The 25,021-nt window shown below is 39.8% G+C and overlaps 1 protein-coding gene across 8 annotated transcripts in view; it reads right to left on the minus strand.

The window, feature by feature from the left end:
- Window positions 1–25,021, minus strand: part of PLD1 (phospholipase D1) — a 202,814-nt gene that overhangs the window by 99,277 nt on the left and 78,516 nt on the right. For all 8 annotated transcript variants that reach the window (XM_073803900.1, XM_073803901.1, XM_019946108.3 and 5 more), the window contains 8 exons: window positions 18,850–19,014; window positions 18,239–18,366; window positions 14,274–14,419; window positions 13,942–14,047; window positions 12,145–12,210; window positions 8,177–8,235; window positions 7,061–7,153; window positions 1,220–1,372 (listed from right to left, as the gene is read on the minus strand). In XM_073803900.1, the coding sequence (XP_073660001.1) occupies window positions 1,220–1,372; window positions 7,061–7,153; window positions 8,177–8,235; window positions 12,145–12,210; window positions 13,942–14,047; window positions 14,274–14,419; window positions 18,239–18,366; window positions 18,850–19,009 (911 nt within the window). In that variant the 5' untranslated portion in view covers window positions 19,010–19,014. The remainder of the gene's footprint in view (window positions 1–1,219; window positions 1,373–7,060; window positions 7,154–8,176; window positions 8,236–12,144; window positions 12,211–13,941; window positions 14,048–14,273; window positions 14,420–18,238; window positions 18,367–18,849; window positions 19,015–25,021) is intronic.

The following is a 25,021-nucleotide window of genomic DNA, read 5'->3' on the forward strand; positions in this document are numbered from 1 at the left end:
GGCTGTATTAGGGAGGGGTTGCTAATAAAGGCAGAGAGATAGAAGGCCTCAGATTGTAAATGGAGGAACTTAGGCTTGTTTGATACAATGAGGAGGACCACTTACACCAGGGAGGAAGCAGATGAAACCTGGATCTGTATGAATTCATTTGGCAAGGGTGTGCAAGTGAGTGAGGATGGGAGATGGAGGTAAGATGGCCAGTAAGTAACTGTTATAGCGACCAATGAGAATTGTGGCCTGATATCTATGGTCCCCCAGAAAACAGGGAAGTACAGTACCAGGAGAGAGGTGGGGGTTTTTTTGTTTGATTGATTGTTTGTTTGTTGGCCGTGCCACGCGGCTTGTGGGATTTTAGTTCCCTGACCAGGTATTGAACCTTGGCCCTGGGCAGTGAGAGCTGAGAGCACAGAGTCCTCACCCCTGGACCACCAGGGATTCCCAGGAGGGAGGTTTATTGGCAGCACCACTACATTTCCAATAACCAATCCTGAACCTCCTATTGTCAGAGATCAGGAAGTTCAGCACTTATTTTCACACACACAAACACACATGCAAACATATTACTGAGTAGCATATTTATATAATATATATATATATTTAATGTCAGTGTGTATAAAGAGAGAAATGTATAAGTATTTATATACATGAGGCTGGACTTTATAGAGACAGATGTATATATAAAGACACGTATATTGTATAACTACAGTCTTCCAGAAACAAACATTTATCAACACACACACACACACACACTCGCTAATAAAATCTATAGTAAATGTACAGTTGAGTATCCTTCAAGGTATCTTTCTTAAAATCTGTATGTAAACAGAATTTTTCTAATCAAATCACTTTTTACATGTTCTGTTAATAAAAGGATATCAATTTATAAAGTAAAATTTTACTTTTTAAAAATATGAATTATTACTCCTTATCTGTTTGGTAAATTGGTATTATTGGGTAGTCAATTTTGTTAAAATAGGCATATATTTTATTAAAACAGGCACATAGCAACACATGGGATCCTTTATTCTGACTCGTGTACATATGTAATTCACATCTTAAAAATATACAAAAAGAAAAGTAGTTTCATCACTTTTGATTGAGAATGAGTTCTAAATAACAATTTTCTAACATCTAAATTATTTTACCATCTTCTTCACTTAAGGTTGGGAGAAAAACTCTGCTTTTAGAGAAATCTTTTAAAAATATTTCCAATTTGTACCTTGAAAGATTATCAATTCGGAGTCCATATTTTGTCTCCGTCTCCTTCTTTCCCACCTTAACTCTGAATTCTTTATCTACCAGCAGTACGAAGGCAATAGCACCACTGTCTGGTTTCATATATAGTAAAAAGGAATCTTTTACTATCAACCACCTGTAAGAAGGAAATAAGTATTTTTAAAGTTGTACTGAAATACTGAAACAAAAAGAACAAATTATTATGACACATCTGAAGTAAACACTCTAGCAGACAGTAAACATAATTTTATTTTTTACACAAGGGATCTATTTTTTAAAAAATATGAAAACACTATAAAACAAGAAACAATAAAAAATCTTCCTAGTGTGATTTTTGAGAAGTACTGGCACCAAGCAATTCAAAATAATTCATTAGCTCTTTAAACACTAATGGCAAATCCTGGAAGAATGCCCCTGATATGGGCAGGCAGCGCTAATAGGATGCAAAGCAGGCGCCATAGTTGTTCGAAAAGTGTAATGGGTTGGTGTTTGCTAAAATAAACCACCACAAAAGAGGCCAATGAGGGGCTTCCCTGGTGGCGCAGTGGTTGAGAGTCCGCCTGCCGATGCAGGGGACACGGGTTCGTACCCCGGTCCGGGAGGATCCCGCATGCCGCGGAGCGGCTGGGCCCGTGAGCCATGGCCTCTGAGCCTGCGCGTCCGGAGGCTGTGCTCCGCAACGGGAGAGGCCACAACAGTGAGAGGCCCGCGTACCGCAAAAAAAAAAAAAAAAAAAAAAAAGAGGCCAATGAGTCTGAGTAAGTAAAACCCCCCTTTCAAGAAAATCCAGTAAGCATCCAAAAATCTACATATTGTTGTTCATTTCAAATTATTGGTGGCTTTAAGGACCATTAATAAATGATGCTCAGTGGAACATGGTCTCTCAAAAGTATATGGGCATTCAATCCAATATCTATATGAGAGCCTCGTGATGCAAAAGTACAGTGATAAACTGGGAGTTCGGGCAGAGGTAGAAACAACACAAAGATAAATCAGACATGTTCTCAAAGGAGCTTATTAGGCTAGTGGGGCACGATGACAATTCTAGGCTGAATGGATAGGTACTAGAGGAAAAAAGCAAAAAGTGATGTGTGTAAGGAGGGGGGAGTCCTTAGTTCTCACTAAGAGAATGAGCTAGTGGCATTCTCCCAAAGAGCTGGTGTCTGAGGGAGGCCAGGAAGAAGCCCATCACGTAGAGCCCAAAGGGTTCAAGGTATACATCCCGTATGGAGGGAAGTTAGCAAAGGCTCTAACGTGTGGGAATGCTGCCTGTATTGGAAGAAAGTCTGGAGAGGCCGGGGTTTCAGGAGGTGTAGTATGAGAAAATGGACAGTGAGGTTAGGTGGGGTGGGCGTGGGGAACAGGCAAAGGCCACACTGAGGAGGGTCTGAAGGCCATGTGAAGGAGGATGACTTTACATCATGGAACCAGTTTTTTCTAAACTTGCCTGATCATCAGAATCTCTCGAGATGCTTGTTAAAAAAACAGTAGATTCCTAGGCCCTACCACAGATCCATTAAAAAGGCCGGACAATCTGTGTTTCTAAAACAACACCCAGATGCCTTTTAAATAAAGGAATCCTCCTGCCCTGGCAAGGCAATGGGACAGTAAATCATGGGAACTATATTTTAGAAAGGTCTGAAGGATAAAGAAGGATGTCCTGTAGCAGGTTAGCAAGCTGCTGTAGTAATAGAGAACAGTGCTTCTCACCACTTCACTGTGAATATGCATCACCAGGGGATCCTGTTAAAATGCAGATTCTGATTCGGTAGGCCTGGGGCGGGGCCTGAGATTCTGCATTCTAACAAGACTCGAAGGGGATGCTGAGGTTAGGACCTCACCCTGCATAGTCAGGACGCAGATGATAGGCGTGACACTGACAGTGGCAAGAGCGAGAGAGAAAGGGTGGGATTGATTTGAAGTGAAAACAAATGGCAACTTTGTCAAGCTGCATGTAACATCATATTCACCTGAGATTGTATAGTGATCAAATGAATCGGTCGATAACTAAATAAAGTAACAATGGGAGTATTATATCACACACTAGGCAACGTAAAGCACATTATGAAATAGGTAAGGCCAGAACACCTGAACATAAATTGACTAATACTGTAAACGTAACATGTGAACTCAGCATTTAAAAGAAATGTATAACAAATCATTACTGAAATTGCTAACCACATTACATTTTAGTGGCTCTCTAATCTGGGATTTAATGTAGACAAATCTACATTGATTTCCACGTGGTTTCATTTAATTCATTTGTTTTTTAATATATAGGCTGTCTCCTTTCCAATAAAAGGGCGTGGGATGGATTTAGGATAACATAATAAAGGACATACATGTGGTATGGTTAATAAAAAGGAAAAATATCAACGTCACAGAAAGCAAATACCTAGCCACAACGCTAATATAATTACGGTGATGGCATGCCAATGTGGGTTTGAGCTTCCTGGTTTTTCCGTCTTTTTTTTTCTTTTTTTGTAAATTTATTTATTTATTTTTGGCTGCGTTGGGTCTTTGTTGCTGTGCGCGGGCTTTCTCTAGTCACGGCGAGCAGGGGTCATTCTTCGTTGCGGTGCATGGGCTTCTCATTGCGGTGGCTTCTCTTGTTGCAGAGCACGGGCTCTAGGTGCGCGGGCTTCAGTAGTTGTGGTGCACGGGCTTAGTTGCTCCGTGGCATGTGGGATCTTCCCGGACCAGGGCTTGAACCCATGTCCCTGCACTGGCAGGCGGATTCTTAACCATTGAGCCACCAGGGAAGTCCCTTCCTGGTTTTTCTTATCAAATGAATAAATTAAGGACATAAAGAGGTCGCCCACCAAAAAACTAAATTCCAAAGGAAGTTTCTCACTTGGAACCTAATAAGGCAATTGAACAATATTAATGGGTAACATTCTCAATAATTTTCAGCAAATGCAGAAATTTATGTTTTATAAGAATTCTCATAACTCTGCTCAATATAAATGCCAAGGCCATGATATCACATGGTAACTAGGGCATTCTGATGGGGCTGAGTTATGAGTCCAGACATGTAGCTGCCTGTTGATAAAGAGATGGTCAAGGTTAAAAGAGAGTAGATGGATCACATATCTGGTAAAGGTCCTTCTTTAGCTACAGTCCCTTGTCCCAGCTTGACTTTCAATGCAAGCTAGAGAGCAGACAGCAGGGCACAGGCCCAGAGCTCCGGTGTGCTATATTGCTGACGGGGAAGGAGCCACAGGCTTTGAAAACCACAGCTGGCAGGTTTGTCACACTGAGAAAGGAAGTCCAAGATGTGGAGCCTGGAAATACAGAACAGTTTAGTAGTGACTGCTGGAGTTTGAAAGTTGAAGGCCAAAGATACTGGTTTCCGTTTGGACAATGATGAGTTGTTCTCTACAACAGTCATTAGATCTAAGGTGAATGGATGCCTGGCCTTTATTTAAAGCTCTTCTTAATTATGCCATTCGTTAAACCTCTTCTGGTTTCTCCCCTTTCTCTCTTTTGTCAAAAGATGTTTTTCTTTAACAGGAGAATATGCATGAAGAAAGGAATCCATCAAGCAGCCTTCAGGGGGTCAGTCCCTGCTGCTCAGGGACTAAGCGTCTGCCTTGAAGTCAGCCTCCCTGGGCTCCAATTCCGGTTTCGTCACTTGTGCACTTCTGTGAACTTAGGTAACTAAGCCTGAGGTCTAAATCCATAAAATGAGGATAACAATAATGCCCAGCTCATAAGTGTTTGTGAGGAATCACTGAGATGATTCATGGACATTGCTTAACACGATGCCTGGCACCAATACACGTGAGCTTTTATGAGTACTCTTGTTCTAAACAAGGTGAGATTACGGTCTGTTCTAACAAGATGTGACCGCCTGTGCTACTACTTGCCATGTCATTAAGATACAGAGAGACCACATGAGCCAGACATCACCTTCTCAGCCTCATCTCCTCCCCTTCACTCCCACCACGGTGGTCGCACTGGTCCTGAGACTTGCTACACTTGTTCTTTGGGCTTCCACGTTTGCTATTCCTCACCCAGAAATTATTTCTTCCAGATGCTCCCATGGGCAGTCCCTTCCTATCTATCAACCTTTGGTTTAAACATTCCTCCACAGGGAGGCCTTCCTGGGCTCCCATCCCACCCACTACTCCATCCTGTTTAGCTTCTTCATAGCACTTATCACTATCTGGAACTATTTATGTCTGCTTGTTTATTGTCTCTCCTCCACTAGAAAATGAGAGCCTTGAGAGCAGGGAATGTGTGTCACGTCCACTGGTATCTTCCCAGGGCCGAGAGCAAGTCTTCAGCAAAGCAATCCTTTTGCCTAAATAATGGCTGTACAAATGGGCCCCAGAGAGTAAATGAAATCATTTAGACACTGTCACTGTCTAAAAATTGTAATTCTTGGTATAGCTCACAGTTCAGTAAAGTAAATGCTAAATGTGTTAAAAACTCTCTCTTTCTTTTAAGACATTATTTGAGATAAGAAACATCATCTAGTCCATCAATAGGATGTGCTGTTTAAGTAGATGTTTTAAATTGTGGGAAGAAATGTTGGCTGTGTTTGCCATTTTTTTTTTCTTTCTACTTGTGCCTGAGACAAGGTCATTATGAGACTTGGCTGAAAGTTTGATTGCCTTGTTTGCCTTATGGCAATCTGTCAATATAGAATATATAAAGCAATCAGAATGGTCTTTTATGGATACAAAAATAACAAAAAGAGTTATGACCGAGTGTTGCCCTTAAAAGTAAACTCCCGTTTAGACACCAATAGCCTTCTGGTGTGGGAAATTTTCGAAACAAATTCTGTCAGCTATATCTTATCATCTTTATTTGGTACTGACATTCTATACCCCACGAATGTGACTCAGGAAATACTTATTCATATGGAACCAAGGCTTCAAGCTTCATGGAAAGATTTATACAATTTAAAATGATGACACATTTCATTCCTGGGAGGATCATATCTTTTTAGATTGTCCTGGTTGAAGTCTGATATAATCCAGACTTTAAAAGTCGGGGAGGTGTATTTCCTTTATATAACAAAGTCTTCCCCCCCATCTTTTCGGGCTGCCCCTTCTCATAGAGGTTACACTCAAACATCAGTTCCTTGGCTCCCAGAGCTAAAGTCGCCATCTGCAGTCCTCAAGTCCCTCATTATCCCATTGCCTTCTTTTTCCTTCAAAGCTCTGATCACCACTTGCGTTGATGTCGTTCACATTGCTTGTCAGCTTCTCCACTGCCTGCGTTCCCCTCCAATAGAGCTCTGTGAGGGCAGGGACCTCGTCTTGTTCACCACTGTTCTCACAGCGGCTAGAATACAGCCTGGCAAACGTTAGGCACTCAATAAATGACAAAAGGGACCAGATCAAGGCTTCCATTTCTTTTTTTTTTTTTTTTTTTTTTTTTTTTTTTTTGCAGTACTCGGGCCTCTCACTGTTGTGGCCTCTCCCGTTGCGGAGCACAGGCTCCGGACGCGCAGGCTCAGCGGCCATGGCTCACAGGCCCAGCCGCTCCGCAGCATGTGGGATCCTCCCGGACCGGGGCACGAACCTGTGTGCCCTGCATCGGCAGGCGGACTCTCAACCAATGCGCCACCAGGGAAGCCCAGGCAGAGCAATTTTTGAATCCTATGGTCCACTAGGTCTTTATGTATACAATTGGCACACTCTGCTTACAAGTCCAAGTTTGAGTAGAATGTTTAAATAGAGCTAAAACCTGGAACTTAATTTAAAATTTGCTCTGCCATGACTTTCAAAGATTTATCACTGAAAACTAGTATATAAAAACTCCCCAAATACTCAGTTTATTAAAACAAACACACAAAACTCTCAAGTCCTACCTTTTGGACCACCGGTAGCAGGCCCTTCCCTGACCACAGCAGTTCAAGCCTGGTATTCTGTGTCCACCGGATCTTTTCATTATCATACCTTCTCTGAAAGAGACATCAAGTTAACCCATCATCTTCAAGCTTCCAGCTCACATTTAGCTGATACAGCCTCACAACTTAGGACTAAATATACCGTTTCATTCTCCCGTGTCTTTCCTCCCCAGTTTTTCCTCTTTCACTGTCAAATAGCTCAATGCTATGTTTACTAGGCTGAGTACTCCAGCAGCTAATCTTTTAAAGTACGCCAGTCAGATGCAGGCCTGTTGGCACTGGGGGCAGCATAATTCTGTTACACACACTGCAGGACCGTAAGCATTCCAGCTTCTGGCTCTAAATGCTGAGCGTTCCCTCCAGTCACTGTGACAGCCTGAAAAAGACCCCACACGTTGCTAAATGCCTGCACGAGGAATGTTCAGCTGCTGTTGAGACCACTGGAGGTGCTCACACACAGATTCCAGAGATATATTTCTGCATCCCTTCACCTACAGTTCTGGTACAAAGCCATGCCAAAGAAGCAGAGCAAAGCTATTATCGATACTTTGGAAGAAAAAATATCCTGGTTTTGAAAGATGTGAAAAGAAAGAATAATAATAATGGCTAAACAAACAAAAATTAAAACAGCTGCTGTCAATGCTCTTTACTACAAAAGTTAAGCTCTTTGTAATATCAGGCTCTCATATTATGAAGGAAAATAATCATTAAGCAAATTTCAATCCTGTTACTTGGCATACATTTTATACAGTATTATTTTTAGTATAAGTGATTAAAAGAAGGGATCTTGTATATTTGATTTTTAAGGCATTCTCCCACACATCATATTTGCTACCTCTGTTAAACACCCCTACTCTGGGGTTAGAGGAGGAGAGTAGAGCAGTTGACACCCTTGTTTAAAGTAGCAAGATACGCTGTTTTGTATAAATAGGTCCCTCAGTTGCTCTCTGTTGGGAAGAAAAGCAGCTATCAGTGAAGCCAGGTGAGCTCTATCACCTTGGCAAATGTTAAAAAATCAAGTGTTAATGCTCATCAACTTTTCACACTTCTCCTTAGAGATCCGACAGTGGAACTTACATGCCCTTTGGTCCCAAATCATGGATGAAGGACAGCTGGCTTATATCAAGGAATTCTGTCTGAAAAGAGGCCAAAAATCCAAACTTTAGAAAGCAAAAAAAAGAGGGGGGCAAATTTATGCATTCAGAAAGATATTATTAGGTACCTTCACGTATAAACACGTCTGGGGTACTCTACAGACGACACAGATCAATAACAATGGTATTGCCCTGAAAGAGTATTGCCCTGAAACAATGGTATTGCCCTGAAAGCATATATACACAATTAATACAATCAAGAAAGTGACGTGTGCTCTAAGATGAAGAGACAAATGCTCAAGAAGGTCATGGAGAGATCTGCCAATGGCAGTAGACCATGGCAGGAACAGCCTTAACAGAAAATTAAAGACAAAAAAGATACACTCCTGGCATTAGGAGGCAAAGGGGAGAACAGACGTGGAAAATACTCCACATCAACCAAGTTCTATGGGAAGAACCATAACAGTTACATGGAAAAGTAGTTATAAAGTTAGAGAGTTATAGGGAGAGGGTGACCACTTCCTAGCTAATGTGACATCACAGAGGAAACGGCACTTGATCTGGGCTTGTAAATGGGATTAATAAAATGAAACATAACAATTTTCCTTTGAAGTTTTGTATACGTGATTGGGACGCTCTAATATTAACCTTGTAAGAAAAATTACACACCTCTCAAAGCTGTCAGTACTTGTGAAGTCCAATTAAATGCTCAGTTTTCTTTCTTAGGGTTATTTGAAGAAGTCTTTGAAATTCAAAAGGATTTAAATATCTTTAAAAACCCCAAATCAAACATATCCTCACATAGGACTTTTTATAAGGATTTTGAAAAAGTCAAGGTCTTTACATTTTATTTCTTATATAAAACGTGGTAATTCGGTACCACACATTTTCAAAATCTGATTTGTGGAACTGCTTTCTAATCAGAAAATATAGAAATACATAGGTTACTAGAAGTGATACCACAGACTTTAAGCCACAGAATCCAAAATGTCTCAAGATCCTAAGCCATAAGTTCTCATTTTATCTCTAAGGAGCAGAGAGAAAAATACTAGCCCTAGTTTACACTGGAAGAAACTACTACACAGGTGTAACTAAATTATGCAAAGTCAGAGACTAGTTGAATGGAAGAATAGGAAATGAAAAGCAAACATCAGGGAAACCACTTATCTATTACCTGGATATTTTCTTATGCACATAGCTCTTATCAAATAGTTGACAACAGAAATATTCATTGAACTAATTCAGAAACGATAACTTCAGAATATCATACCAAAATTGCTAAATGTAAAGAATTTCATCTAAATAAAAAGGTGCACATTAGCAATGCAGAAAATGTAAAGTTGTGTATTAAGATAAAATTTAAATTTATCCTAATGGTTTACTAAAGAGAAATCTGGAGGAAGAACTAGTCTTATTACATAGAAAAAAAATATTTGGCAATAAATGTTCTAATACAGATTTATGGATTTGAAAAAAAATGTGGCAAAGCCAATTTAGAAGCAATCCTAAATAATACAATTTGAAATATAATATGGTATTGTCCAAACTTCTCCATGCATTTTCAAGGATAAGAATTCCATTCTCGATTTGGGCAGGCGATTCTCAGGAATAAGAATTTAAAGATCAATTTAGCCTGACAATAGTCCATAGGGCTTATTGATCTCTGAATAATGTACTAATCAATATCTTTTTTCTTTCCAATGGAACTGGTGAAAAGCACATTTAAATGTTAGGGAAACAGGGAAGCAAAGGGTTCCCATGCCAAAGGGACAAGCAACAAACCTGAGGGGTAATAACGGACCCTAGAAATTACTAGGGGCTCGTTTTACACTTATAAAAATATAAGTTAATTATATGTAATTATATAAAAATAACTTTTAATATGTTTTGTGCAGACAGAAGTTTTAATATGTCTCACAATTATCAAAGGAGACACACAGATGCCAATCTAATTTCTCGAATATGAGACAGAGGCCTGCAAATCTAGTCTCTGGGACAAATTATAATTAGTGTGAGAGGAAAATAACATTAGAAAATTAAGACAGATCAAATTGTATCCCATGCTTGAAGTATTTCGGAGAATTCCGCTGTTAGGGAGAATAATCTAAGTAGCCACCAAAAAAGAGGGATTGCCTGGCAGCTGGCAGTACAGTGGTTAGGACTCAGTGCTTTCACTGCCGTGGACCCGGGTTCAATCCCTGGTCAGGGAACTAAGATCCTGCAAGCTGCGCAGTGCAGCAAAAAATAAAATAAAATAAAAAATAAGAAGGAACATATATATTCAGTCAGTTTAAACCAGGTTTTCCCTTCCAAAGGAAATGTTTAGAAGACATTCTGGAATATCTAAATACAATATGGCTCAACTTTTAAAAGATTTTTATAATTGGAAAAGAAATTAAAATGAACATTTTGAAAAAATGTAACCATTTAAAAATCAACATTAGACTCCAAAATATAGAAAGGCATGCAGAAAAAGAAGACTAAACTCAGCAAGTACTGTTCAAGGGCCAAAAGAAATATTAAAGCCAAGTCACAGGCAGGCAGGAAAGTAAAACAAATGGAAAATTATTGCATGCTGGTACTAGCACGCATTTAAATAATTCTCTATCAAAGAAAACAGCATGTCTGATTTCAGAGAATACGACAGGAAGCAGCATTTTTAGTAATAATAGAAGTAATATCCTTATTCGTTATGTTCTTTCAAAGATGCACATTCCTGAGTCCTAGAAAGGAAGAAATCCTTCCCATCAGCCTTCTCTTGAGGTTCTCTGGTTGGATCCAAATTGCTGGTTTCCCTGGGAAAACGCTTCTCCAGGATTATGAAACCACAGAAGGTCCTTTAAGTCAATGGAACATCACAGTGCAAGTTGCTGCAGAAGGTGGGCTGTGGCCCGGCCCCAGGTCGTTTGTGTGTAAAGGGGACCAGCTAGGTGCATGCCCAGCATCCATTAACAACACATAGGCAGGCAGCAACAGGGCAGCGAGGCACCAAAAAACTCCCAAGAGTCAAGGCACCCTTGCTTCCTCTCCTAAATACAGTAGGCTTCCCTCTTTCTGTTCATGTGTGCATGCCATTCTCTAAACTAGAGGCCGAATCATAGCTGCAGCTACTCTGAATTTCTGCACACATACCATACACACATACTCAACCTCCACAGCAATACGGTTTATACATACACAGGCACAGAATATGATAATGCAGTGCCCTCTCAGTTATCTGAACCTTTGGATAATTGAAGGCTAACCCTTTAACACCACCACCACCACCACCACCACGCCCCTACCCCTGCCCCAGGCCTCCAGGGCCTCTAAGAAGGCAGAGCTCATTGTTTTCCGATGCCTTCTGTAAAGCCCACTTCCTCCTGCTTGCCAGCCACGTGCCTCCCAAACTTAAGTCTGTGCAGCTGCTTCCAAGCCTCACCACCTCTCCTCTCGTTTCTCTGAATTCTCTAGAGCTTTATCTCTCCTTAGCTTTTCCCACGCTTCTCACTTACTCGTGAAAAGACAAGCCTTTTACGGGCATCACAGGCCAATCAGATGGCAATCACAGTATGCTCTGTATAATCTTTGGGTATTCCACTCTGCTCAACTGTTTTCATCACCTACTACTCAATGTTTTTTCTTCAGCATTAGAAATGTTTTTCGGCATTATTCTGGAAGCCTGAGGAGAGAAGGAGGTTGATTTCTAGATAACCTAGCCTGTGGTAGCATTTCAAGTTCATTTAAATCTGTTGTTATAGACATATTAATTGTTATAGTTGATATTTTAAAAACAGCATCCTCATATACTGGATCCTTGCTGACAAATCAATTTTGGATTCATTTCATTTAGTTTAACCCAAGGAATAATGCAGAAGTGAATACAAGCACTTGTGTTAATAAAATGATCCAAAATTTAGCTTTACAGTTTTATAAATTATTTCAAAATTTAAATCACTGAATAGTACTTACTGTTGCATGATAGTTTCTATACATGGGCATTTTTAGTAATTTTGTCAAGTAATCCTCTAGTTGTTTCTGTAATGCAAATATTTTACATTAGAGATATCAGCATACTTAGGGGGAAATGTAAACAGTGACAAATGACATGACTGTTCCACCTTAACTTCTGTAAGTTATTTATTTATTTATTAATGTTTCCATTGGACAAGGAACCCTGAATACATCCCTCTCAGAACATAAAACTTTCAGATTACAAAACAGAACTGACATTTATGTGTTAATTTTCTGGTAAAAAGTGAATTAATCTTCTGCCCTATGCAGCACCATATCGCTGAATCAGTGTGGGCAGAAGTGTCCCCCGTCTTGAGGTTTCTGTTCTACTGCTGCACGTGTCTGTACTTTGTCCTTCTCTTCTGAGACTCTAACTGTCCCATCTATAGTTTGGGAATGATATTTACATATATTTAGAACAAGCCACTACAAATTCTTTTTAAATTTTTACTTATTTATTTTAATTGAAGTATAGTCGATTCACAATACTGTGTTAGTTTCAGGTGTACAGCAAAGTGAGTCAGTTATACATACACACATACATATCTATTTTTCTCAGATTCTTTTCCCGTATAGGTTATTATAAAATATTGAGTATAGTTCCCTGTGCTATACAGTAGGTTTTTGTTGGTTATCTACTTTATATATAGTAGTGTATATACGTTAATATACAAACTCTTAATTTATCCCTCCCCCCACTTTTCCCCTTGGTAACCATAAATTTGTTTTCTATGTCTGTGAGTCTATTTCTGTTTTGTATATAAGTTCATCTGTATCTATTTTTTAGATTCCACATATAAGCAATATTATATGATATTTTTCTTTCTCTGGCTTACTTTGCTTAGTATGATATCTCTAAGTCCATCCATGTTGTTTCAAATGGCATTATTTCATTCTTTTTTTAAGGCTGAGTAATATTCCATAGTATGTATATAACACATCTTTTTCCATTCATCTGTCGATGGACATTTAGGTTGCTTCCATGTCTTAGCTACCGTAAATAATGCTACAATGAACACTGGGGTGCATGTATCTTTTCTAATTATGGTTTTCTCTTGTTATATGCCCAGGAGTGGGATTGCAGGGTCATATGGTAGCTCTATTTTTAGATTTTTTAAGGAACCTCCATATTGTCCATAGTGCCCATAGAAGCCACTACAAATTCTGAAGCAAATATATGGAAATAGATTATTTTAAAAGAGTAGATCTCAGGGCTTCCCTGGTGGCGCAGTGGTTGAGAGTCCGCCTGCCGATGCAGGGGACACGGGTTCGTGCCCCGGTCTGGGAAGATCCCATATGCCGCGGAGCGGCTGGGCCCGTGAGCCATGGCCACCGAGCCTGCGCGTTCGGAGCCTGTGCTCGGCAACGGGAGAGGCCGCAACAGTGAGAGGCCCGCGTACCGCATAAAAAAAAAAAAAAAAAAAAAGAGAGTAGCTCTCAAAGCCCTCAATGATGAGCTCAATCTTGCCTCACAATGAACCCCAAAAGGTTTCTGAGGGGTAGGAAGCTTCCACATAAAGTCACTCCTGACATAGAACATTCTTCCTCTTCTGGGAAAATGCAACCTCCCCAGGGCCAGAGTGGCTCGGGGAAGAAGGGTTACCTAACTAGTTCCAGAAAAGCTAAACCAGCCTGGGTGATGGATCAGCAGGTGAGAGAAGTTGCATCCAGGCCCACCTCCCCCCGCAGTAGATGCCAAGTTTCTACAGCACTGCACAAGTATGTTCAGAACAACAGAAGAGTGAAAGGACTCACCCTTCTACCAAACAACTGTTCTTCTCGGATCATGTTTTCAGATGAACGGGGCAAACTTGGCATCTCTCGAGGCTCTTCTTTGACATTCTGTCTTCTAAATGTGTGTCTAAAACACAGAGACACACACACACACAATGCAAACATTTATTAGATTATTCTTTAAACCATGACTGTCACAGCATCTTTCAGGAGATAGCTTATTTTTAGAAGAGCCTATTTGATAAAAAAATATCCACCAACAATGGACCAATTAATCAATACCACGAATAAAATATTCTTTCAATCCAACTTGTATACTGGGACAACTTTATAATTAATTCTGGGACAGTTACCTTTTGGTGGGAATGGGGATTCGGATAAAGGCTTTGTACTTGAGCAGCTCTCTGTGAAATTCTTGGAAGTGCTTGAACTTCCTCTTAACTTGCCATTTAAATTCCCCATGTGTTAATTCAATAGTGTAAAGATTGATGCTTGGTACCTATAGCGATAAATAAAAATGGTTGATAGTTTAGATAACAACAAAAATTCCAAAATCTCTCAATGAACAATAGCTAAGTAATAAGTAACATGGATGTATTTTTAAATACAGCCTACTTATTCTGTGTAAGTACTGAAGCAAAAAGTTTTCCAAAACGACCGATGACAGAAGTAATATGCTCTTAAATATTCATCTTATGATATACATAAGACAAACTCTGAGTCACACCAAAGGTAAACCCCTATCAGTCCTATTGTTTCACATACACAGACACACACATCCACCCTTGAAACAAGAAACCAGGTAAAAGAGACAATGAGTGAAAGCCCTAATCAGCCATCGGGGGATTGTCCAAAAGTACAAGCAGTGAACAGACAGTGGAGGGGGTGAGAGGGAAGCTGGAGGAAATGACTTCCATTGTCATTCTTAGCCCACTTCAGCTCTTCACAAAAGACACTAATGCCCTCTCCTTCTGAAATGCCTTGCAAGGTCCATCCTCGTCTATAACGTCTCCCTGTCCTGAAGCAACACCAGTGACTAGGAAGGTACAGGATGATTAGAGGGAAAAAAGCAAAAGATCTTCCTACACACAAAATATCTCCCCAACTACTTAACTAGAATGAATTTCCACTTAAAATTTTTAAAATATTTCTTACTAAAACGCAAATATATCTTAGTGACTAGTGAATTATTTCAATCAGAAGAGCTAACAGACCTGGGGGATACAAGTTTTGATTTTGTGGAAAGTGTCAGGAGATGGAGGGATATTTATAAAGCACAGGAGATTGTGGAGAAGTTCCCATGGTGTGTGGAGGACAGGGGAGGGTAGTGGACACTGGACCACCTAGAGAGCACTGGCCCCTGCTGGGAGATTGAGGCGCCACAGGTATTGATAAGTGTTGGGGGTGAAAGAAAGTAAATGTCTCCTACTTTACTAGCTTATCCAGGCTTTGGTGTCAGCAACCCCACGGGTGATTCCCGGGCTGCTGCCAATCATTACTGATGTTTGGTACATTTTGCAAACTTCTAAAGCATGGACCACGCTGTGTGGATGTAGTATATAAAAATGAGCACGGGAATCAATGTAACTTGTACTCTTAAGCCTGGAATCCAAACATATCGCTGGTAAATATTCAAATCCAGCTCTTGCTTTGCCTCTAGTTGGGATCCATGACAGTTACTATAACCAGAAGTCGAAAAAACCCAGTTCTGGGGTCTAATATTATATGCTGTCTTTCACCTTGGCCAACATTACAGGCATCATCCTGCATCATGTTTCAGAGAGAAGGTTGCCGGAGAACTCAAAGTGGTCAGAAACTCTGCATTCAAGCGAAAAGTACTCAGTTTAAGACAAGCCAAATAAATAAGAAAAATTATACAAGTTAAATGAGCTGCCCCATATCCTAGGATTATATTCCCAATCTAAGAAAACTGAATACTTAGAAAACACTGCTGCCCCATATCCTAGGATTATATTCCCAATCTAAGAAAACTGAATACTTAGAAAACACTGCAAGTGCCAAGTTTTATCCTTCACACATAAACCCAGAATTGTGGACACTAAACTTCTTAGCAATTCTAAGGCAGTGTGGGCCAATGGAAACAGCCTGTCCCATCCTTTCTGAAGATTTTAAAGGCTTGAAACACTGTAGTGCAGCCTACCAGCTATGAAGCCTTAGCGAAGCATCACTTCTGTCAGATAATATCCCAGCAGAATTATTGGAACTTTTTGGAACTGGAATAGTGTGAGAAGTTTTAATAAAGGGACTGCCCATGAAGGTGTGATAAGAGTAAGGAAACCACAACGTGAGGACAGTTACCTGGGACTCAGGAAGGCATCCCCAGTTCCAAAGGGACAAGAGGCAAGACCAGGTGCTGGAGTAGGAAGGAGAGAGCCACGTAAAGAGGCTGCCTTGTGGGGAGGATGCCTTTGGTCAAGGGACACAGCTAGGCCAGGGTGGCCCCAGTCTGGGCTCTCCACTGCCTGAACCCTGCCAGAAGACAAAGGCAAGGAAGCCTTGGGGGGACAGAGCACAGGGTGGAGAAGGGTGGGAGGAGGAGTGGGAGGGGCAAGTGGGAGATCTCCTGCTGGGGAGGCGGGGCAACATATGTCCCTCAGGGTCGTCATGAGAGTGAAAAGAGAAATGCCTAACCATGAGCCGGCACACAGAATGCATTCAGTCATTAGAAAAGTGTCATTTTTATTTACCTGAAATCACATTCAAACTGCATGAATTTAGTTCATATTTCTTAGTAAACTAAACACTAAGTAGGATAAGGAAGCTCCTTAGCTTTCCTACACAGACTAAGATTTAAAACAGAACTTGAAATTAATATAATATTGTAAATCAACTATACTTTAAAAATTAGGATCCAAAGGAAAAATGTTAATATATATAAAAAAAGAACAGAACTAAACTCACTTGACCAACAGAAGAGTGTGAGCAAAGAGAAGTCCCTGGTTTGGTGGCTTAAATATTTATCTTCACAAATAACATGAGCAGATACCTAGTAATAATAATAATACATAGTATTATACAGTATATACTTGTATAATACAATATATAATTTTCTTATATTATACTATGTTTTATTATTATTAAACCCTCATAACAAACCTAAAAGGTGTGTCCTATGATACCTATTATTCAGATGAGGATACGCTGAGAAACAGAGAGTTTAAGTAAATGGCTGAGGGTCACAATGCAAAGACAGGAATTAAACCATGTGGTCTGGCTCTGGAGTCTGTGCATTTAACCTCCACATGTTATCACCTCTCCATCTAAATGCTGGTAGGCGAAATAAGAAGGCAAAGGTCATTTTAGAGACATTTCTTGGTAGGTTGTGTTCAGTGGTGTATCAGGGAGATATGGACCCAACTCACAGGAAGAGCCTGAAGGAAAGTTGAATACCGAGGTGGCTGTAAACTAGGAGCCGGGACATGCACAGGTAGGTCAGGACAGAGCGCGAGGCAAGATCGTCAGGAAGCGGGCAGCACGTGCCATCCTCCAGAGCCTGCCCCCGGCGGAAAGATTATTCTACACCTCCCCGGAGGCAGGAGCCAATGGCTGCCTTACTCTGCCAGGGCCAGAGCTTAACTCAAACGGACCAAGGCCACCAGCCTGTGTCAATGTTCTCTACCCTCAGACTTGACAAGTGTGAAATCCAGTCAGTAACAGAGCAAACGCAGCTACCCTAACAGCTTCTCCTAGTCCAATCCCCTTCAAAAGAATGCAGGTTTGCTTGATGAAAACTCTACTCCCAATGTCTTTCCAGAGCTTAAAGAGAAAACGTGAGTGAAGCTTAAGGGATGGTGTTAGGAACAAGTCAGAAGGGCAGGGTATGCCAGCAGAACTCTCTCAGCAGCACTTCTGGGCAATGGCACTGGCCAGTGCAGCCTCCTGGCTTTGTTTCTTTCAAGAGCCAGGTAGTATCATTATTTTCTTGCTGAACAAGCATTAGGAAAGCTAAACTTTTCCCTGGCTTACATCTGGCATTCTAGGTGTTAGAGCAATGCCTCACAAGTCCACATGGAACAGAAAACTGGGGAGAGGCCCTTCGCAATTTATTAAACTTACAATCTGCCTTAAGTGCCTTTTTAAAAAAGCATTTTCCAGAATGGGGAAACAGATGAATAAGAATAAAGACTAAATGAGAAGGATGCAAAAACTTGAGAGGTGATGAGCACTCAGAAGTGATAAACAAAAACACAAACCGAAAGTTAAAAGCATAGCCATAGCTAGGAGGAAGGAAACTGCAAGGCAATGTGTTAAATCGTATATATTGACGGATACAAGTTGAGTCTATAAATGCTCTGACCCTTTTTGTAGATGTTAAGCGCTCCACTTCCAGAACTTGAACTTTTATTGGGCAGCCGGAAAGATACGTCTGTGTATTAGGCTCCTTAAATCCTTGAGTCTTATAAATAGCTGAGAAAGGGATATACACTAAAAAATAAATAAGTAAACAAAGTTATTTCAAGAACACAATGATATTAGCATAACTTGCTTTTTACAGGCATCTTTTTCTTTTTCTTTTTTTTGTTTTTGTTTTTGTTTTTGCGGTACGCGGGCCTCTCACTGTTGTGGCCTCTCCCGTTGGGGAGCACAGGCTCCGGACGCGCAGGCTCAGCGGCCATGGCTCACGGGCCCAGCCGCTCCGCGGCATGTGGGATCTTCCCGGACCGGGGCACGAACCCGCGACCCCTGCATCGGCAGGCGGACTCTCAACCACTGTGCCACCAGGGAAGCCCCAGCAGGCATCTTTTTTAAGAATCATAACGTGCTACAACAAGAAAACAGCTAATGAAAATGAGCTCAGAGTTGTGACATCAGCAAGGATGATCAATCATCTGCCGGTTATTTCAAATCTGTGCTCTGCCAAGCAACCTGATACACTCTCTTCTCCTCGCTCAGACCATCAGTCTTTACCTTCCCGTATCCTGGGATCGCTGGGAGACACTTCGTAGTCCACCTCCTCTCCCTCAAAGTGGAGCTCCCGCGTGTCCAGATTTTCTATCAAATTACTCATGTCAGCAGCAATTTTCTGCAGTGCAGAGGTATTTACTCTTGGCTCATCTTTCAGTGACATGTTGGCTTGAGACAGGGTAAAAGCAAAGGAAAGAAGAAAAGGGTTACAAGACTTATTATTTTGGTCAAATAGAAAAAAGAATGCAATAATGCCATTTGCAGCGACACGGATGGACCTAGAGATTGTCATACTGAGTGAAGTTAAGTCAGACAGAGAAAGACAAACACATGATATTGCGTATATGTGGAATCTAAAAAATCGGTACAAATGAACTTATTTACAAAACAGAAATAGAGTCACAGGTGTAGGAAACAAACTTATGGCTACCAAGGGGGAAAAGGGGAGGGAAGGGATAAATTGGGAGATTGGGATTGACGTATACACACTACTATGTATAAAATAGATAACTAATAAGGACCTACTGTATAGCACAGGGAACTCTACTCAATACTCTGTAATGACCTATATGGGAATAGAATCTAAAAAAGAGTGGCTATATGTATATGTATAACTGATTCACTTTGCTAAACACCTGAAACTAACACAGCATTGTATATCAACTATACTCCAATAAAGATTAATTTTTTAAAAACCCAAAAATCCTATTTTACTATTTAAATCCAGGCTTAGGTATAGCATAAGGAAACAAGTCAACTAGCTCTATGTGAGCCCCAGTTACCTCAAACAACCTTTTAATTTATTTTGAGTTTAACATTTAAAGGATTCCTAGCTTGTAAATTAAATTGGAATGAGATACTTACTTGTATCTCAAGTAAGAAAACAAGCAAGAAAAAGACACACCACATTGACTAAATGCCAATATTATCTTTCATCCGATTTTATTAACTTGGGTAAGTGAGGAGAGACTCAAGGTAGATGGGTTTGGGAATCATTATCCAGAGAAAAGGAATTGATTCTTGACTCTAACAAATACATGGGAAGAAAGAATACCAGCTAAAATAAGCAACTTTGAATATTTTCTACAGAAAATTTAGGGTATTTTACAATAATTTCAAGATGCAGATTTAAAAAGTATTTTTGTGTAGCATAACCTTTCTACATTTCCCCTATAGGTGATATCCCCAGCAAACCATATACTATTTTTTTGAGATATGAGATTTGGCCATGCCTTTACGCGAGTTATAGTGACGTACCTGTCCTGGAAGGTAACCAATTAGTATACCTATTCTGAAAGATACCAGAAGTGCAAGAACTGTACTTCTCTCCTTTTTTAGGAAAACTGGTTCTATTTCATTCTGACATGTAATAACACAGGTCATTGCACATCAGAACCCAGGAAAGAAGAGTCCACAGAGATTTTATTTTTCATTTAAAATACCAAGATTTAAGCCTTGAATGCTGTCACTGGAGTTGGCTAAAAAATCGGTACAGGCTGAAATAATCTCTCCGTTACAACCAGACCCAAAAATGCGAGGGCTTCCGTACCAGTAACTCCTCCACATACGTTCATTTATTACTGCAAATCACAAACATTTACAGAGTATCCACCACCTACTCACTGTGAGATGGAATGAGTGAATATGTAAAGACACTGGTTCCCACTATTAAGGAGTGCCTGATGTAGGTGATGGAGATATGCTACACGACCCCAAATTCATCCCTGGCCTCCTCCACGGTCTTGGCCTTCCTGAGAATGGCATGTGCTGAGCGGAAAACACTTAGCTGGGTTCTCTCCTACAGGTGCTATCAAGAAGCAGGGGTGGGCTGGTCTCTGTGAGAAATGCTAGGACAGAGTCTTGGGCAGACTTGGGGAGCCCTATTGTAACTCAACAAGTCTCTCAAACCTATACTAACATGTGTGGTAGAAAGAGAAATTGTATGGAAATACAAAGATGGGAGTAGAGGAGGGAAGTTCTGGTTTGGCCAGGCATGTAAAATCAATATGTCTAACCTCTTTGTGAACTGTGTAGTCAATCACGTTTCCTCCCCCATGTTGGCTATAAGGAAGCTTGGAGCCAAATTTGTGGCCTCCTATTAGCAAAATATAGGACTAGCCTCGCCTATATCACTTCCCTTCAACTTTCTCTCCCGCTTCTAATTCATTTTATAATAACAGTTAATGTGTACTGATTGCTTACTATCACCTGGCTTGGTGATAAACCTTTATATACCTCATCACATTTATTATCAATAATAAATCTATGAAGGTTTGTTATTTCCATTTCGAAGAAGACAGGATTTGTCATCGCCTCTTTATAGATAAGGAAACTGAAGCATGGAGAGATCAGGTAATTTGATGAATACTTTGGACAATCTGTCCAAGGTCACATAACTAGTAAGTGGAGAAGGGATTTGAAACCAGGTCTCTCTGATCCAAAAGCTGATGTTCTTAACCATGGCCTTTAACTTCTGTATATTTTTTGTAGATATGTAAGTGCCCCTAGAATAGATGGAAGTTTTAGTAAAACCAGTGCCCTTGAGCAAGTCCCTTTAGAAGCTGACTCAAATGCAAAGAAAAAGAAATGAATTCTTCTTGCAGCTCAGCCGTTTAAGCTCAGGGCTCTGGTTTCCTCCTCTATAAATTAAGGAGGCTGAGCCATTTCATCTCTAGGGTCCCTTTAACACTAAAACACTAAATGTAAATAAAAGATGCTATAAATTGTTCAGCTTCCCCTTATAATGTAATCAAGTTAACCCTTCTCCTATCCCAAGAAATTAACTGAAGTAGTTTTTCATATGAATTCATATTCACGGATTCATTCTCATGGAGCCATTGCCATAATTAAAACATTTATTTCCTTCCCTCTCAGTTCAACAAATACTTATTAGATGCCAACTATGAGCCAGGGTTTACTTTATTTAAAATACAAGGTAATGAAAAACTTAGAGGAAATGAAACAAGGAAAAACAAGTAAGACGTTACATCACATCATTGCTGCTTGTGAATTTGTCAAGATGTTAGGTATTTTCCATTGATTAAACAGTCTAATGGCTAACTCAGTTAACTTTCTCAGCATAGCAAAGGAAAACAAGGGTTACTCCAAATGACTTTCCTTTTGGACTGTTAATGTTAAAAATGCATGTTGAATTTAAGATATACAGAGAACAGAGTAATTTATACATTGCAAGCTAATTGGAATAAATAGTCATTGGATCAAGCTAAAAAAAAATCCTATTTCAGATCAGGAGAACAGAAGGATATAAATTTGTGAAAAGCTTAAGGAAGAGTGAGAAAAGAAACAGAAAGGAATCCTCTTATCATTTACCCTCAAGTGTTTACTATGTGCTAAGCACCATTTGAGCTCAGTTATGTTATTTAGTACCCATAACGATCCTACTTGGTACTTATGATTCTGAATTATCTGCATTCAAAACTTTGATTATTTAGTTAAATAACTTGTCCAAGGTCACTCCAGTTGTGTCAGTGTTGAATTTATAAAGCAGATTTGTCCGGCTCTGAAATCTCATGGACTTGGTTATAGAGGTTCGTAATTATTGATTTTATTTTGTGGGCTTGAATGTCTATAAATTGATCATTTATATGAAGTTGAAGTTCCATAACAATAGATACTCTTTAATCATCACCCTTTGAAGGGATCCTCCTGGTTCCACTGTCATTACAATTAAGGAAACAACACATCCTGACAGCATCCTAAACTTTATCTTAGCCTTTTATTTTTATGGTTCATAATATTTTATAAGGTTACATGGAATTTCAGTTGACTCAAAGGCTTTGCAGATTTGTTTATGCTTTTGTGAAGACCTTACCATTTTTATTAATGGGAAATGAACCAAATTATTTGTCCATTACTGCCTTCACTTGAGTGCATGGTTGCTTTGTGTTGACTTTTCATCCAACAAGTGTATTGCTGGTTTCATTCTTGAATATGAAGCTGTAAGGCCACCAACACTCTTATGCTGTCAAATCGTAATTTATTAGTCCATGTTTTCTTTCATCTAAAATAATATATAATGGTCGGTGAGCAGCTGTCACAGTTACAGCCTATCTTAACCAGCAATGCGATAAGGTCTTGCAGTGTTTACACTTGAGATAGTGTCATTGATTTTGTTACCTCCTTATAAAATTATACTGCAAGATCATTATCTCTTTTGGTACCAAGTAGAGACGGTGCCCATGGAGCAATAACAGCAGCTGTGTTTTATTTCTATTTGCATCTGTATCCGGGAAGTAAATACGCTTTGTTTTTTTCTGGGGTTAAATACTAGAATTAAAATTCTTTGCAGGGAATATTTAATTACCTCCAGTTATTTACTGGTGAAATCAGAGAAATTTAGAATTTCTTTCTGATCTTAGTTTTCAACATGATTGGGAAGCAGAACATCAAAGGGAGCAGATATTTTCCTTCCCAGATACATGCATAAACATTGCCTTAGCCAAAGTACAAGAATAATAATATCAACTATAACTATTAACATTAAAATATTAACATTAGCTAATATTTGCTGAATATGTACTACCTGCCACGCACTATACAAAGAGATTAATCGCATGATCTCATTGACTCCTCACAACAACCTTAGGAGCTGGGTCTTATTGTTACCTCCATTTTCAAGATGAGAGGTTTAGAGAGCGTGGGCAACTTGTCCAGGGCCACACGGCTGGAAGTGATAGAGCTGGACCTGACCCTGCTTGATCTGACTCCAAAGTCCAGCTCTTTAACCAGCCGGAGGTGGAACTGGGGGTGGCAGGACGGAAGGACACTTTTACTTCTTCACATAGTCTTAGAATAAAACAATTCAAAAAGGAACAATAATAACAAAAAACACCCCTCAACTTTCATTTTGTGAAGATGACTGTGATTCACTTCTTGCTTCCCTTTCTAACGTAAGTTAGAAAGTTTCCCCCATATTTTTTCCAATATGTGATGTTTGTTTACCAAGGGAAATAAATGCAATGGATTTCTAAACCAAAAATCACACTGTATGACTATGAAATGAATTATACTTAGATCATTTAAAACCAAACTGAGTCATGGGAATTTCTTGTCTTCCCATTTCTCATTTTGATGAAATTAATTGGCAGATCCATACTACGTAACCTCCCCCAAACATATTATACAGCAGTGATTTGTACGGAACTGATTTGATGCTCCCTGAAATGCAAAAAATTATAAATGTGTTTTCAAGTACTAAACTCAATCTCCAGTGACATAGTAAGCCTTGGATAATTATTTTTGGAGTTTAGCTGACTTTGAATAAAGTAAATGATATTATCATATTTTACATTCCAGTTTATATATTTTGAGAAAGTAACATATCAAAAAAAACAAAGACTCCATGTTTACTTGGATCTTTGAATTTTTTAAAGAGAACATCGGTTCCACAAATATCACTGGAGGGCTTATCATGAGCCTTGAATAGATAATTAAATGTCATCGGTGTAGAGGACAGGTCAGATGACCTAAGTTCATTCTTTCCTTATTATCAGCGTAACCTGGGCAACTAACAGCCTCCAGGGTTTCTCCTCTGTAAAATGCAAACAGGACAGCCTTGCTATTACTTACATGGTTCCAAGAGATAGACGTTTAATTCACAAACACTACCCTCCTTTGGAGCTTCATATCTAATTTGGTCTTGAAGCCCCCAGAGCCCAGCAATCTCCCACTTTCTCATCCTTCTTTCTTGGTTTCATCCCAAAGCCCCCATTTGGCCTAGCACTGACTCTGCTTTTTTCCCTGGGGTGTCGAGATTGGAGACTATGGTGCTAAATAATCTGGACTCCCTGTGTCCACAGAACAGAAGTTGGAAATCATGCTCTCTTTTTTCCCCTAGCTAAAAATAAAGCCGAATCTACAATTACAAAAGCAATTTTTAGCATGAAAATCAGTTCTCAGTTCTCATGATTTTCTCTAAATCCTTTGACCTCCTTGGATGGCCTCTGTTCTCTGCCATAAGCTTTCTTAGTCATTTCCCTTGACGTGTTCTAGGGTTAAATATTACCCTCTTTGCAATAGTATCAGCTTCTTCTAGTTCATCTCAGTCATATCTTCGAATTCAAACAGATATTTCATTTCCAGAGGCAAATACAAGTGTTAAGAGAAACTGATGTCTGTTTCAAATATGAGTGGATAGGAAAATATTAGGTCATTT

The sequence above is a fragment of the Tursiops truncatus genome, chromosome 4 (assembly GCF_011762595.2).
Source record: "Tursiops truncatus isolate mTurTru1 chromosome 4, mTurTru1.mat.Y, whole genome shotgun sequence".
NCBI classification, from domain to species: Eukaryota; Metazoa; Chordata; class Mammalia; order Artiodactyla; family Delphinidae; genus Tursiops; species Tursiops truncatus.